Source organism: Solea solea, chromosome 15 (assembly GCF_958295425.1).
Source record: "Solea solea chromosome 15, fSolSol10.1, whole genome shotgun sequence".
Taxonomy (NCBI): Eukaryota; Metazoa; Chordata; class Actinopteri; order Pleuronectiformes; family Soleidae; genus Solea; species Solea solea.
Genome location: NC_081148.1, coordinates 18,994,423 through 19,012,217, shown reverse-complemented (window position 1 = coordinate 19,012,217; position 17,795 = coordinate 18,994,423). Strand labels below are relative to the sequence as shown.

Here is a 17,795-nt window from a genome sequence, read left to right as displayed (position 1 = left end):
GCTGATATCTGTCTATGCAAAACAACACACACACACACATACACTCACTCATTTGTTTTGCGGTTTATTCCAAACTGTCTCTGAAACCAAAATTTCCCCGGAGTTAAGTTTTAGTGACATACTGTCTGTGGTTTTCCAGGATTTAGTCTGCTGCGTTTGTCCTCCTGGCAACTCATATGCATCTTTTTAACAAAGTGGTGATTAAAGTCATGTTCATTTTAGATTAAACCCCTAATAAGAAACATTCTTTAAATAGCACACATGATTAGATTAGTCATGTTCATGCACTTAGCGGGGGGAAAAGAAAAGGTTTGGACATAGAATGAAGCCCCTGCAGCACACTACTGTAACCACTAGAGTTTCACACAGTATTTTTACAATGTCATTGAGAATTGTGTCTTCAGACAAAGGAGCTCTGTTGCAACATGAATACAGATAGAATAACACAACTTACTTCATACATTTGGTTGAATATATGATGCAGTTTTTTTCATGATTACCTGTCAATTTGCAGTTATAAACGGTGATGTAAGTGCAGCGTGACAAACTCTTGATTGCCATATTGTCTGCTTTTTTTCCTCCTTTCTTTTTTCTTTCATTTACTCATTCCACATGGTCTGCACAGATCCAGAAATGTCTGCGCTCTCTTTTTGATCGAAAGAGTACCTAGTGTTTAAATCATGGATGGACGTAACATGCAATACCATGTGTTTGCAATATGCCCCGAGAAAAGTGCCAGCAACCTGCAAACGAATGTCATTTTAATAGCCTGATGCATGGGAAATGTTTGAAAGCAGTGCTTCCTTTTCTATGATTGTTTGGCATGACATCCAACCTCCAGATTTTTCCCCGCAACTCTAGAAAACATACGTTTTGTGTCAAATTTCATGTCATAGCACGGCGCTCTGTACCGCTCTGAGTGCTTTGGCACCAATGGGATCTGCAGCAGGACTGTGTGTGTGTGTGTGTGTGTGTGTGTGTGTGTGTGTGTGCGTTTGTTAGCTCTGTATGTGTTCAGGTGAAATTGTTATCCTGAGGGGAAACATGCTAACTTGATTACAAGTGAGACACGTTTTATTTCCTTAAATTGACTCTCAGGCTGTCATCCATTATTTACGAGAAACCTTTGTGCGTGTGTGTGTTTGTGTGTGTGTGTGTGTGTGTGTGTCCATATGTATTCAGTCTGTAAAGTTTGAGGCTGGTGAGCAGCTATAGGAAGCTGTTACACTGTTGAAAGAAGGGAATTTGACATGCTGTTTAATGATGTTACACTGGTGTTTCTTCATTCATCTGGAATTTAACACACTCATTAGCATCCTCCCAAATGTTTGCAACATCTTCCGTGTGTGTGTGTGTGTGTGTGTGTGTGTTCATGGACGTGTCTTCTACCATGTGAGAAAGTAATCAAGAGTTAAGCAGTCACCGGCACAGATCAGATGAATTTAACACATTAACATGAACAGACTTTACAGATTATTTTATATTAAATACAGAATATATTATGATGTAAAATGTTGCCCCTTTTTTCCTCTGGCTAAATGTAACTAGGAAAATGAATTAGTGCATGTGTAAATTGTATCCTTTTCTGTATTCACACAACTGCATTATTTATGAAGTGTTTTTGCATATATCCACATAGTATTTTTTTTTTTGTGTCATCATCTTTGATTATACATCCTTTTTCCTTTCTTCACCATAACCTGATCTAGGTCTGCAACAGTAAATTCTTATCATGAATTAATCAGAATTTTCCGATGAATAAATGTTTTTTTGAAAAATGTCACGTAGTAACACCCCTCAAATATCTTATTTACCGTTGTGGGGGTGGAGGGTCCGTTCATTTTCACACACATAAGCTAGCTACAATCACAGAATTTCTCTCTTAAAAAAAAAAATAATAATTTAGCAGTCGATTAGTCAGTGATTACTCAGTTAATTATTGCAGACCTGTCTCCACAAAGCATCTAACATAGTAACTTAATTTTTCCAACATAGTTTGATCAACTTGTTTTTGAGTCTTTACCTAACTAAATGAATAAATAATGAAATCGCTTTTCACAATCTGAAGCACGATGGACATTAATCTCACACTGTCAGTGGCTCCTATATATTATTCAATCTGTTGCAAAAGAGATTGGCGCGTGTTTTTCTTCTGGCTGCTTGTGAATCATGTTTAATTCTGCTCTCTCCTTCACTCGGAGCATATGGCTTCTTGGATTGTGTTGGACCTTGTCAGAGGCCATCTATCAAGCCATGGTGTCCTGCTGGGTCGGAGATTCACAGCGCAGCTCTCAGCCCTCAAAATGAGAAAACAAGAGCAAGAGGGAACAGAGTTAGATTAGGAGGGAGGTGAGAGAGGGATGGAAGGAGTGAAGAGTGAAAAAAACAGCAACAGACAGATGGAAAAAGGCAGGAACAGGGGAAAGGGGAAAGAGCAAAGAAAATTTAAAGATTAATCGAATAGAATTCCTCCTCATGTGAGACCAATAACTGCAACAACCTTTTCAGTTTCTTGAAACAGTTTTTACATTTTTGCCGGCCATAGGCCAGATCCAGCAGTTCAGCGATGCTCCGAGCCCAAGGCCCAGCCAACACCTGTGGCGTGAAACTGTGCCTGCAGGCTTGAGTGAAATCTGTAAGTGCTCAGGCTCCAGTAGCTTCACACTTGTTACACTCCCCAACAGCCTCAGAGCACAAATAACGTCGTCAGAGTTCTTGAAAGTTTCATGAAAAGAGTTTCTCTGAAAAAAAAAAAACCTTCTACAGGCCACAGACTTGGAAATTCTGTTTACCTATGAGACTAACAGATTCAAAACAGAGCCGCGCATGTTTCATATTATTCCCCTTGCATCAAAATGTGCATATTTCCACATGTACGCTGCATCTACACGGCCGTGCTATACAAAGTACCAAATGATTCTCGGTTGCACTTACACAAAATCTACAATCAGATTTTGTCTGGTGTTCAATAACGTTCACAAAGAGAAAAAGACAATAATTGAGAAAACATGTCCCTCCTCGTCAAAGTTAAAAGTTAAAAGAGGACTAAAGCTTCTCTACCTGCTCCAGAGGCAGCGCTGCTGGCTGTGTCTGTCCTCTGACCCTCCGACCCCTCACATGAAACGACAACATGGGACGTGCCTCAGAGGGACACGAGAAGAGACGACCTCCTAACTGAGGAGGAGGTTTCCATGTGTTCGATCTATCTCTATCTGATTTAAGTAGTATGTAATGTGTTATTCAGAAGGTGAGCTGCACGCTATTGGCAACAAAGTCCACTGTGCTCATCGGCTGCTCAAAGAACATCCGTTAGAGTTTGACTGATGCCAGTCTTTTAGAAATCAGATCACATGATGGTTATGATGCTGAAGTTTCCCCCTCCATCTTTAAAAATGAAGGAGTTTTACATTAAATACAAAAATACACATAATAGCTTAACAACAATACTCAATGGTAAATACAATACATAAATGTTCAATTTAAGAAGAAAGCATTTTAGTGCATTGTATGAAGTTTCTGAGAACAAAAATGGCACAAAAAAAAATCTGCCTAGTGAATGGGCTGATGGATTAATTTGTCTATCTCTACATTCTTATTCACCAAATAGATGATTTCAGGACTCAAACAACATAATCGCAAGGAAGGAAATACAAATTGGGGAACGGATTTTACAAAAAAAAGGTGTTCCGTTCACAAAAATATTTTTTTATAATTACTCAGATAGCAGAACAGAATAAAAAGCTTTATTGTCATTGCATAAAATACAATGAGACCTCAAAACATGCATTTAGTAAAAAGCATAGGAATAGAAAAATCAGCCACAGAGAACAACGGACAATAGGCAATAGGAACAACAAAAATACAGTTGATTGCCACAAGTGAAAAGCATTTAGTAAATTTTGTGATGTTAATGGATGTTAATGGAAGTGAGTTTGGGCAAAACTACAAGGAGGATATAACTATTTTCCTGAGACCAACCACCGATATTCAGCAACATCTTTGAATCAGACACCTCTGAAATTTTATTGGCTCATTAGAAGTATAAAGAGAGCTTAGTTTTAATTCTATGACCAAGCGGTCTTTTTATTGTTAATTATATTAAGTATCCAGTAATTAGCGCCATTGGGTTTTTCCCTTGGCGATTTTATGAGATGCCAGCTGATGTGCGGTTACAAGAGAATATTATGTGAACTATTTTACAGCCTTTCATCACTCTAGCCTTGGTGCCATGGATTTAAAACAGTGACTTGCTTGACTGTTGACTTTTTTAACTGTAGCTGTCTATGTGTTGTTATGAAATAAAGAAATATCACATAAAAGAAGAAGAAGAAGAAAGCAGAAGCACTATAGGAGAGAAAGAAAGTAGTAGATGAGAGATTCATGACAGGATCATGGCTGGTTGCCCTCCAACCCCTTTTACTCTGGTGCTGTTTGATTCTTGAGGAACTCTAGGTCTGCGGGACACAGCACTGTGTTATTGAAGGAATTTTATGAGTCCATAAGTGTGTAATGAAATTTGCCGTGGTCAGAGAAGTGAAGCACGGAAAGGAAAAGTGGAATTGAATTTTCTGTGGTATTTTCTTCAGACCTACCTTCCCTTAGGGAGCACACAGGACTGTTTGCAGTGGCCCAGGCAAGAAGGGGCCAAGTGAAACCTTTCCCTGAGGTTTTGAACCTCTGCTGTGAATGGCAGGAGCCAACACCTCTAACCAGCAGCAGATGTCTGGCTTGGCTTGGCTTGGCCTGGTTCTTCCCCTGGCAAAGAGGGGAAACCTGGGGTCTGATGCAGCCAGGGCACCCCGCTAATACACTGCTCTATTACCTGGCATTTCTTTTACATGACTTTCTTTCTCTCTCTCTTTGCTGAACTCGGCTGCCCTCGTCGTTCACTGTGGCCGCAGGAACAGAGCCAGACCAAGGAGAACTGCACACTCACACCAACATTAGTATCTGTACACTGTAACTGCTACACTGAACAACTGATTTATTTTCTTAGTTTTATTTATTTATTTATTATAGTAGATGTACATTTTCTTCCTTTTTACCGAAACCCCTATGTGGGTCACGGTTTGGTATACTCCCACCAGGAGTTTCAAATTAAGATTAATGTGTACCACCAGGCACACGTTAGCATACGTTACCATTAATTATTATCAGGCAGATATGATATCATATTTTAGATACACACTGGAAAGTAAGATTGGATGTAAATGTAAAACAAGTAGAGCATTAATGCTGTTTCATTAAGATTAATAGCTTAAGACTAAAGGCTAAAGACTAAAAAGTTGCCATTTAAATTTTGTAAATCAACAAATAAATAAATACTTAACTGTAATTATGGGTTTAGATTAATTGTCTATGTATATCTGTGTGGTAAAGGATTTCAAACCCTTTGCCCCGACAATATATTTCCCCCCTAAATTGAAAGCACAATCATATGCAAATGTTGAATGTCCAGCTCTTAGACATCCAGAATCTAAATGGATTTAGAAGAAAACACAACAGAAAAACAAGACAGAGTCTAAATGCTTTTGCAAACCTTGTCGGTGCATCAGCACAAATGGAGAAACAATAGTGTGTTTTCAGATGTGGGAATGGGCTCTGGACTTTTATAAAAGCTGCTTTCAACAGACAGGATCAGGAAAATTTAACAGGAGCAGAAAAACTGATTAAAGAGACTTTGGGAGATATTTGTTAAAGTGCGTGGTTGGACAATGTCCAATCCTTATTCCCCCATAAACATCTGGCAGGAATATCCTTCAGAGCTCTGGGACAAGTCCCAGCCTTGTCATAAGTGGTTGTTGCAGAAACTCAAATGGGACTTAAGAGTTATGGGAAGGGAGACTGTCCGCCTGGTGGAGGCAGGTGCCCCCTGTAGTGCTTGTCCTGTATCCGCCAACAGTTCTTGGGAGGAGCTGTGAAGTGTTTTCTCTCTTTCTCTTTTCCATGAGCTGCATTGCTGTAGTGCCACGTCATTATTTTCACTGCAGTCATAAAGGAGTTTGAGCTTCACTTTAAACTGAAAACGTAACCATTTTAGTCATATTTTGTCCTATATAGTGAAAAAAGTGGCTTGCATTGACAAGTTAACCTTCTGTGGAGATTTAAAAATAGGTTGATACGTTAAGAAATGTAAAGGACTTACTTTGGCTTAAACTCTTTTGCAAAATGTCTTTGTGATATTATCTGAAAGTATTTTGTATGACATTATTACATGAATCTGTAAAATTATATTCTATCATTTATTCAATTATGTTTAATAAGGTCAATTATCCATTATTATACTAAATTATAAAATAACAGATTTTTTTATAGCCCTTTAACAGCTTTTGCAGCCAACATGATCAATACACTCACCCCATAGTAGCATTCTGGAAAAAAAACATTTTGTAACTTTTCCCAGCATCTGATATTGCAAATGTATAATTGCCCCTAAAACCAGTGTAATACTGAAACGCAGGCTGGTGGTTGTGTGACTGTTTAATCTGGCTCTATTCACTCAGCTGGAGACAGAGCCTTCAGTTTAACTGAGCCATAAGTAATGTGTGTGGATATAGTTTAAGAGTGGAAGATGATTGCTGTGATTATGGTGATTATTCTCGCAGTGAAAGGGGGTCTGGGATACTGTGTATTTGCTTTGCTGCCCTGTTTGGGGATCTGGTCTTCATAACCCTCATCCATCATACGACCTGGGATCAAAGATGCCCTTCTTAAGTTAGGAACATATATATAGAGAGAGAGATATATAGATATATATCTATCTATATATAGTGTATGTGTGTGTCCTTGTTTTACCAGTCTTTCCCTTTTTACAACACTACGACTTTCAAGGAGTTGAAGGAGGCATTTGTTGAGGGCTTGAAAACATTCCTCCTGTGGATCACTAATCACTGATCTGCACCATTTGCAGCCTAAGCAGGTGTTTGGTGGGAGGGGCCGCAAACATTAAGGCCAAACTCTTTGATGGTTCACGGGCAGTGAAGCCCTTGGCTAGCAGTGCCCCGCTTGTTTCGCTCTATCCGCCCAGAGGAGTCTTGTTTCTCTGCAATTACAGAGCAATCAGTGCTCAATTATGGCATCAGCAGAGGTGTGTGACGGGATGGCTAACCGGATAAGAGGTGGAGGCTTTACAATTGCCCCCTTTCGAGGTGACAATGTTACTAATCTCTGGTTGTAAAAATGTCAGGTATGGGGTCTCACACCTATTTTTTTTAACAGCACTACCTGGAGGGAAAGAATCTATTGTTGTTTGACACAATTATCAGGTTTAATGCCCATACTCTGGCTGCTGTCCTCATCAAGTCTTTTCTTTACCATGAGTTTAGCCTTTGATGTCTAATTAAAATGGATGTGCATGTTTTATATGCTGTATACAGATCCCTTGTTTCGGTTGCCTTATTAATTTGCATATTTTTTTCCTAAAATTTATGTGTATATGTTTTAAATAGTGTGCAATTTACCAAGCATATCTCTTCTGAAAAGTGCCAGTGACATAGTGAAGAGTGTTGTGAAAGGGTTTGCGATAGTTTGTCATCTTTAAAATGTGTGGGGAAACTGTGCTGCAATATTTGTGGGACTAACTTATAGACATGTGTGGTGTGCTCTTGTTTAAAAAAACATCCAGATAAGAGATGTTTAAACAATTGTTTCATATGCAAATGAACCAATTACATCGCCATTATTTTGCATATAGCTGACCAAGTCATTGTTAGCCTAGACAGCAGTGGGTGACTTGACACAACGTGTCATGGCAAGACTTCAAAGAAGAGCCAGCATTAGTTTTGCAGCTGAAATCGTCTTCTCTACAAACATTGAACTGCCAAAGAAAAGTTATCTAGCCGGGCTAGATGGCTAAGAAGCTAATCACATGTAGTGAAACCTGAAGTTAGTTGTGTTTTTGTCTTTGTTAGGTTTTTAAATTGGGATTTAATGAAAAAAAAAGACCTTCAATGACCTGACCAGTCAATTATCATCAATAATTTGGTCCATATGGAAAATAATCTCCTAAATTTTCCAGAGTCTCTGGTGAGCAGATAACTGATAAATGCTGCCTGCTGTTCCTGTCACTGCAGTGAGAGTGAAAGAAGTTAGAGCTCACTTGGTGAACTCACGTCCTAATTATTGATCCATTATTAATATCAAAAATTAATCAGTGCAGTGCTTCAACATATGATGTTAAACTCTAGCTCTGTATTTAATTTTGGGACTCCGCGGGACAATTTTGGCATGATTCACACACAGTAGTATTTTGTGTTCGGAGCATGACTGACAGCCTTGGCCATGTTTAATTTGAACATGGGACGCTGTAACATTATATCTACATGTCAGAAAATAAGGGAAATCATAATAGGTCTCCATTTGGTGGTTTAACTCCACTGTGAACAAAATGCTTTCTGTCCTTGGCTTGTAAGCTACAGTTACACAAGTTTGTTTACATTTTGTCTCTGCACTCCTGCCAGCACAGCTGTCAATCTGACAGGCAGCCTACGCACGGGCTTGAATACTAAGAGAGCATTTCTTAACTTCACTTCACGTAATGCGCTGCTTTAAAAATCACATTGATACTACTAAAGGAAGGGAAGGCCTTTGGAATCCACGTTAAGGGTTTAAAAGGCGGCATTTACTTGTGCCGACCTCAAACATAATGTAATTATTATTAACAGTTTATAATAACTAAACTATGTCCCCAAAACGCTGCTAGCACAGCTACCCCACATGCTGCACACTCTTGACTTTTCCCACTATATTTGCACTCACTTAATACACCAGACTCCTCTGATTAACACATGTTTTTTGGATTTTTAAATCTACAGTTCGGTATTGTTTGGTTTTTCCCGTGATGACAGCGATACAGTGACCATCAGTCTGTCGACATCACATTTTCGTATCGGCTCAGCTCGCTTGGAACCTTGCCAGAGCAGGTACCAACAAAGTACCAGGTACCAGATACTATCCCTGATGGAAAAGCAAAAAGAAAAGAGTAGAATTGATCTGTGCCAAGCTGAGTCACGCTAGAACAGTATAGTGGAAAAGCGCCATCTGTGTGTCGCCACAGAAAAGAAAACACAACACTGCTCCACTGAGAAACCCAGAGCGAGTCATGTGAAGGTGATAGGTTTAGTCAGCGTTGTCTGAACTCATTTGACAGTGCTTTGAATCTAATGGACTTTGTTGATTTGTTGAAATTTAAGAGTTACGCAGTGCAGCTTTAAACAGTGCTTGCTTTTGTAAAGGATTGTAACGGATGTTGAATTCCCTCTCGATTGGTTGTGGTCTGTCGGTAGCTCCGAAATGCAAAGAAGGAAAGACGACTTGAAGACGTTTCTCTCCTGGGAGACAAACGTTCACACACCTTGATTCTTACGAATACCTAATTCAAATTCTTACCAATTGGGTCATTAGTATCTAAAAGGCATATTGAAGGGAGTGATAGACATTGACCACTGCCAAACAGATGTGAAAACCACTCACACCCCATACACATTTCCCTCAACAAGTGGTTTGAGTTACATGGCCCAAAGGCAATGAAAGGCAGTTGATGATATTTTGTTCACTTCTCTGTCTTTGATTTGTGGTTTACTGCAGCCTGTTGCCAGGGCAGGAGCTCACACAGACACATCTGTATGTGTGTGTGTGTGTGTGATGTACTTTACATCGAGAACAGCGTATGTTAACATACCACTCATCTTACTCACCAGCTCTGTCAACTTACTCTGCATCTCCCCGCACCGCGTACACAGAGGAGGGCCACACACAAGTGTAGTCACAGTAAATTCATAGATAGAAACAATCTCTGTCCCACACTTTTGTATCCACTCACACACACACACACACACACACACACACGCACTGGTCCCCCTCTACTAACAGAATTGAAAACAGGTGCCTACCACATATCTTGCATTCTTCCAAAATACAAAAGTGGTTTGACCTGAACGGTTTCGCTGGAGCAGAGCCACCCTGTATGAAAGAAGAGTCCGTGTGGATATGTGTGTGTGCGTGCGTGCGTGTGTGTGTGTATGTGTGTGTGTAAACATGGAGGCGTTCAGTTCTGTGCAACATGCTAGTGGAGCAGCACAGACTCGCACTATATTGGAACCACATTTCTCCCTCTGCTCAACCCTAACATGCAGTGTCAAGTTAACATCAGGATAAGTTGCAGATACACCACGCGAACATTGCAAACTACCGCATTTAATAGGTTTCGATACAGTGGCCGTAACAATATCCCTGTCTGACTTTGACCGATGTGGGTGAATGATCAAACTATCGATAGCGGTTCCCAAACTTGTGACTGTCTTTTTTGTGAACTGGAGACGTCAGGCTCGAGATGACCTCGCTCCAGTCCCTGTGTCTCTCTCTCGCTCTGCAGCCGCAGGATCTGGTTAGTGGAGAAACTGTCCAATGAGAACCAGAAGGCGGAGAGCTGTGAGGTGACGCACTGGAGCTGGTGGAGAAAGGAGATGGAGGCTGTGATAGAGGAGCTGATGAAAAATGCAACACACTTTGGTTTTCCGGGTTATTTTAGCAGTTTACTTGCAAATCTTTCATGACCGGTCATGCTCTTTGTCTGGTGCTGCCTGCGTGCACGTGGTGTGTGTTAAGTAGAAATGTTAAATTACTTTGCAGTCTGTCTGGTAAAATGTTAAATACTGTCATCAGCAATTGTCCCCCAGCATGTTTAGATCAGTTTGATGGATGCACAGTCTGAGAGTAGCTGTTTCCACCATTTTTCCCCCCTCTGAGTTCACAGCTCCAGTGTAGTGTGTGTGTGTATGTGCATGTAGTCACGTTTGTTGCCTCTTTAGGACCTTTTTGTGGTATAAATACTGACATTTTCAAGAGCTGTAGTCCTCATGTGGACCAAAACCTGGCTCTGGTCAAAGTTTTGATATGATGTGAACTGTGGTTTGGTTATGGTTATAGGGTGAGGTGTTAACTGGTTAGGGATAAGGTTTAGAAATAGCTGCACAAACTGCTGATGTAATGTGAGTTGCTACAGCTGACAGAAAATTACAAGCATCTCTACTCTTACATGAGGGAACATGACGCTTCATGGATTCTTTTTTTGTTGTTGGCCTCAGAATCAACCATGTCTATCCACAAAGTATGAAATCATTATTAAAAATGTAGGCCCTTTGTCTTCTAAGAGTTTATTAGCAGTGTTGTTGGTTTTTATTTGCTCCCCTGAAGCTTAAGAGTAACATATTTGTCTTTTGATGGAAAAACACACACAATGTGTCTATAAACAGGAAAGAAAAGATCAAAATTGATTTCTCTCAATTGCCTTTCCCCGTCTGCACATGTCTCTTGAGGATTTGGTTTTGATTTGGCTTTAAAGAAAGCCATAACTCAAGTTCAAGCCTCTTTGTGCATATGTGTGTGTTTGCTTGTTTGCGCCAGACTTACAGTACTTTGATGTAACTAAACATCCAAATTGACATTTGCTCTGGTAGTAAGCCGAGTATGTCATTAACGACCCCATATTTTCTCTCCCAAGGCGTAAATGATGGGGAAAGTAAGACTGCGTTTGCATTTCTAACCTGAAATCTCAAAGATCAAGGCAAGAATTGTTTTACCAAATCAATTTCATTGGTTAGAAGATGTAGTTTGTTCCCTCTATGTGACCACAGACTGGGAACACTTTCCTTTCAGTGCACAATGGAATATTGCACAAAACAATCTGAATAGATATCTGTTATATTGATGCAACTCCCAGCCAAACTGGAAACTTGTAGTGTAAATTTAAGTACTCTTCTCTCCTTTTGTCAGTAGATACCTTTTTATAAATCTGTATCACATATTTGAAATAATGTATTTTATTATCAAGACAGGACAAAAGGCAAAACATCTCAATGAGGCCCAAAATCAACAACATCCCTGTGCTTATATAAAGTTTATAATGGGCCTGACTTTTAAACCTTGGAAATAATTTCTGAGTTTCTTTGGTAGGTAATCTATAATCTAATATAATCTATTTTATCTTTATTTCTTTTTCTTGTCAACCAGATTTCTTGAACTTAAAGAATTGAGCTGTTAAACGTCTACAGTCCCTACAGCAGCTCTGTCAAATAATGGCAAATAACAGCACTGCATATTTCTTTATTTAAACGAAGATATGCTTTGTCATCTTAAAGTTTCAGTGTGTAACATTTTGGACAGTTTATTGGCAGAAATGTAATATTATGCCAGTGCATTTTTATATAAGTGTATAATCACTTTAAAATTCTTTGGTTTTCTTTGACCTTGAATAAGCTTTTTATTATGTACTTTCGGCAGGCATCATGCTTCACCGACATCCACCGCCTTGCATCGCCATGTTGCTACAGCAGCTATTGTTAGGTTTTCTTCAATAGCACATTGTGCAGATGATGTTCCCGCTTCCCGACGAACATAGAAGATAAAGCACTGCACCTCTGAACTTCTGAACAAAACATCAAAATGGTACCAGTAAACCGTGTATCTAGATTCTTCACATCATGAGTTCTGTTTCTTAAGTTTGACATCATGGCTGTTTGCGGTCTCACCATTAGATGTCACTAATTTCTCCACACTGGACCTTCAGTAGTTAGCTGTAGGCAACTGGACTTTTGGATGAGAGATTAAACATCTTCAAACTGAACTCAAGCAAATCCAGTTGCCTACAGCTAGTAACTACTGAAGACCTGGATGACTGAGAACCTTCACAGACACGGACCTTTAAATCTAAAACAAATCATATGTTAATGCTGTGCTAGAATATAACTATTATGTCAAATGAAAGTAACAAAGGTGGAAAGTGTTTTCACTGTAAAGTTCACATGGCTGTCCAGTTCATATGCATGGCGTCTACTGTAAACAAGTGAATTTTATTGTGATTTGTGTCAGTCATACAGGCATACAGTGTTTATAGACCTGTGTGTGTGTGTGTGTGTGTGTGAGGGAATATGCAGAGCTGCAGAAATGAGGCATGGCGCTGACTGATGCTGCCGGCCTCTCTGCTTCACTGAGCTGGCTTTTCTATCAGATAGACGGCTCGACAATATCCAGACCCCACTCTTTCCGCTGCATACAAACACACACAGGCTCATGAACACATGCATACACAGATATATACACACACACACACACACACACACACACACACACACACACACACACACACACACACATGAACACATAGCTTTTTGCTCCGCTTCTTCCTCCTTGCTCCACAGTTTGTAAGGTAAAGAGAAGTTTGTAGCCGAGTCTGACCTCACAAACAGGCCTTTACTGACCCACTTTAACCCTGTACACAAAGACAGAGTATTGGGTAATGATGTGATGAGTGTATTCAGTGTCACTAGAACATGCGCCATTTGTTGCTGGCTTGATGTATCAGCGAGAAGAAAAGGCAGTTTGACATTTCCATGATGGATTGTCTGTGTCTGTGTCTGTGTTTGTGAAACAGTCGATCATTTGTATTGTTTCCATTTGGGCCGAGTCATTGTTCAATAATACTAAGTGCTGCAATTAAATGTAGAAATCACAATTTATTACCATGTTCCACTGAACCCTCCTCAGCACAGAGCGAAACCTCCCACCACATGACACACGCACGCAATCTTGTTTTTATATCTTAGTGTCTTAGTGAGGACACATCATTGACATAATGCATTCCCTAACCCCTTAACCATCACAACTAAATGCCTAAACCTAATTTTAACCCTAAAACCAGGTCTTAATCTTCAATAAAGCCCATTAAAGTTGTGTGGACCAGACAAAATGTCCTCACAAAGAGAGGTTTGTTTGACAATTGGTCCACACAGCCTACTAGAGACATGTACACACTCACACACTCATGCACACACAGAGAGATAATGGTAATTTCATTATTTGGCTCTAACTGAATTCACAGATTTGAAGCTCCAGGGCTTTCTAGTATCTGTGTAGAGCCTCTTTCATGTTGAGCCTCAGTGATCTGCGGATTTCCTGACTCCAGGGGCATTGATCTACCCAGCATCCTTTTTACTTTGAGGACAGATGCACTGTCAGTTGATAAGCAAGAGCTTGACTTTTCTGGTCAGCAATGCTCAACTTTGAAGATTGGGCTTGTCGCTGTTGCGTGTGTGTGTGATCAAAGGTAATTTATTACCAGTAACTAAACTGACACCTACACACTCGGGTGTTTATTTGATCATACTGTGGGACACGCTGTTGTTAAAAGCTGCCAGCAGAGAAACGGTGTTTCCAGCAGCTTGATGTACCTCATCACGCCTTGATGATGTGTGCACACAACTGCGCGATGAGTGTTGGAGCAAGGCTGGTCGCGTTCAGCTCAGATCTCAGGTGAGGAAAAGCCTGGAATCACTCATGCAGACAGCCACATCTGGCGCTACTTTCTCTCTCCTGTTAGCCTCAACACTGCGCCTGCAAACAGACACCACCACGACTTACCCACAGAGGGAAGGAGTTATGATAATAGTGGTTATGATAATAGTGGTTATGATAATAACGTTATTGGTGGTTATTAATGAGATGGGGCGCAGACAGTTTACTCAGGAGAAATACACTCTCGAAGAGCACTGTGCAATAAAACCATTGTTGCTGCTACATTTTCTTTTTTTCCGCTTTCAGGCTTTGTTTCGCTGTTGCTGGAGACCGAATTAATTCCAGGTGCAACAAGCAATCTTTTTGTTCTCTCTATTTGCTCTGTGGATTATAGAAAACCACTGCTTTATTGGAAGTCAGGCTTACAGTAAAGGCTGAATATAAAACCACATTTGAGCTCGAGCGCGACTTATAAATGATAAGCAAATGTGTTTTGACTCTCAGCTAAGAGAAAGAGATTTGTATCTCTTGCATCCATTTAATGAAAAAATAAAATTTTCAGAAAATGTTACACCTTTAAATGGCTTGAAATGTATCCAGCAGAATAACCTCACATGCACTGCGGTCTGTTCTGCCTTTATCTCCATTCCACACTGGATGGAGCTATCAGTTGGCATGCTCAGCTGGTGTCGAACCCACAGCTGAGGGCAAATGCTAGCAAGATCCAGACCCGGCACACAGTCTTCATCTGTTTCCTGTTGAACCTAGGAAGTATGGGTCAGAGTTCAGGGTAATATTTATGTTAATGGAATGACTCCAAACAGATTAAATTTCAAAACAAGAGCCTGTGGTGTCCAGGAGCAGCCTGCAGCCACACATTAAAAGATAAACAAACACTTTTGGTACTCCCACCATATGCCAGCATCTGTGGTGGGCTCTTGTCCTTTATAGCACAGTGAAAGGAATGTGTTTTGATGGAGTCAGCTGCAGAAGAGAAAGATTTCCTGTGCTCACTGATTTGAGGAGTGCATCACCACAGTAATCCATGAGTTTGGTACCGAGTAGTTTATCCAAAAAAAAAAAGATACACATTACTGCTGAAATGTCTGTGAAGCTTCTCGGTCATTCAGGTCATTGTGTCGTCAAGAGTGTAAATATAGGCAAATGGTCTTGCTTGCATTTTGTTGTTTACTGCCTACAGCCTGTCTCTTTTTTTCTGCAAATTAAATATTAGAATTCACTGAGGTTGACACATTTAGAAGAGATAGCTTATTCTGTGACCTTCATAATTGTTTCATTCCTTCTCATGCTTCAGAAGCTGCAAATTTCCCAGTAACTACATACTGTAATATTTTGGAAGTTAGTTGTAACGGTAGAAGGAGGACAGGATCACAGTGAGTTACAGATATAATTGCAGAATAATAAAAGATTGATTCTTACAGAACATGGACATGAGGAACATTAAACCTGGGATTTCTACTTCTCCAACTGGAAAGAAGAATCAAAGTTACAACTGCTTTGTGGTTTTCTCCCAGCCAGGTCTTTAGACAAACTGTACAACTTTGCCGACTGCGCTGGACTGCACCTGATCTTTGGACTTAATGCGCTGCACAGGAACCCAGACAACTCCTGGAACACGTCCTCCACCCTGAGCCTCCTGAAGTACAGCGCTGGCAAAAAGTACAATATCTCCTGGGAGCTGGGCAACGGTCAGTACAACACCACGTCACACGTTAACTTCAATAAAAGTATAGGCTACAATCTGCATGGAGGACTTTCCTGCTTTAACACTAGCAGTAAATTGAAATGTATTTAACATAAATCTTTGAATATGCATGTAATTAGAGAATTTTTTTGCCCAAAAAAATAAACATTAAATATTCAGGCACAGTTAAATTAATAGTGATCGTGACAATCTTAGATGAGCAGTTTTAGAATAAACTGTTTGAGTTCCTCTGTTCTTACAGCTTTCTGACAGAATTCAGGCTTAAACATTATCAGGATTCAGTTTGTTTTCTCCGGTCAAATAGTTTTATGAAATTGTAACTCATGTCATTCTAACCATGTGTGTTCCTTGGAAGCTGCAGTGCACACACACACACACAGCCCCATATTCGCCTGCTGCACATCACTTCATATTTTCTTTTCACTGGTAATTTAGCTCACAACAGAACACAACCTTTATTTCAGCGGAAGCCTAATAGTTCCATGCAAAATCCATTGATTGGACCATGTTAAAAGTTTAGTGAGCACTTGAACCGTAATGAAAGCAAACAGAATTTGGGTTGAATGAAAAGGTGAACCTTTGAGATCTGCCAATATTGTTTTGTTTTTATCAGAAATGCATAGAGCAAGGTTCTTTACAGCTCAAATATAAACTGGTGCATCAACACAGTGCTATAATTTACAGTCTCTTACACAAATGTATTGTGATTAAGTATGTACATACATATACACATAAAAGTACCATTCAATTCTCAAGCCCTTAAATAATAAACAGGTCTGTTACAAGTAAATTACATAACTCCATAAAAGCTATATAAACACCAGCCTAAAAAAAGATTTAAGCGTTCGTTTGAAGCTATCTCATGAATCAGATGATCTGATATTTAGGTTTTCCTCCTTTGGGGGGAAAATAGCTCCCCTCACTATCTTTGTTTTACTGATTCGACAAGGCCACCCTGTGCGCTTGGACCGCTCCCCCGACACTGAGTCATCTGTCCGTATTTTTGCGAATAGCCCAATTATCCCCCTTTTCTACTGGCTGTTGAATAATCCCTCAGAAAACAAGATCAGACTACAACAACAACAGTATTCTTTTCCACCACCTCTACAGTATGTTGCTTGCATAGACTTTATCTCTGGCTCACGCTGCATTGTCTCCTCTTCCCAGAGCCTAATGCCTACCGCAGCATGGTGGGTCGTGCGGTCAACAGCACCCAGCTGGCTCAGGACTACGCAAAGCTGCGGACCCTGCTGCAGTCTGTGCGCTACTACCACCGTGCTCAACTCTACGGCCCCAACGCAGGACGTCCCCGGAAAAACGCCATCTTGCTGCTGGATGGGTGAGTCAGCAAGTAAAACATTGACTGGGCAGGATTCCACTCCTTGTTAGGCTATCCTGCTGGAAAAAAAAAAGGGGGGAAGGTAGTGGAAAGTATGCTGCAGCGGGTTTGAGACCTTTACCGAGCTTTACTGTGTTTAATTCTCTCACACTCACACACACACGCTGTAGTAGTGTTCAGTGTTTATGGATTTCCACTCTGCAGGTTTCAGGGTCTCAGCTCCGGTTAGATCATGTCAGCCTAAATAAAGTGTCATCTGACTGATAATGTGGCAGCACAATGTCCCACCTGCTGGTATCAGCTTCGTTTTGACCATTGTCTCTCCCTCGACTGCAGCCTGTGTCTTCCTCGGGTTGTAGCGTCACTTTCTCGTCTTACTTTTAATGTAAAATATCATATCATTTCAGTTTGGATTAACTGTGACCTGCAAGTCATTGATAC

At 40.3% G+C, this 17,795-nt stretch overlaps 1 protein-coding gene across 1 annotated transcript in view; it reads left to right on the top strand.

Moving 5' to 3' along the window:
* Positions 1-17,795, top strand: part of hpse2 (heparanase 2) — a 54,350-nt gene that overhangs the window by 16,618 nt on the left and 19,937 nt on the right. The window contains exons 5-6 of the mRNA XM_058652212.1: positions 15,825-15,998; positions 17,183-17,354. Coding sequence (XP_058508195.1) covers positions 15,825-15,998; positions 17,183-17,354 — 346 coding nt within the window. The remainder of the gene's footprint in view (positions 1-15,824; positions 15,999-17,182; positions 17,355-17,795) is intronic.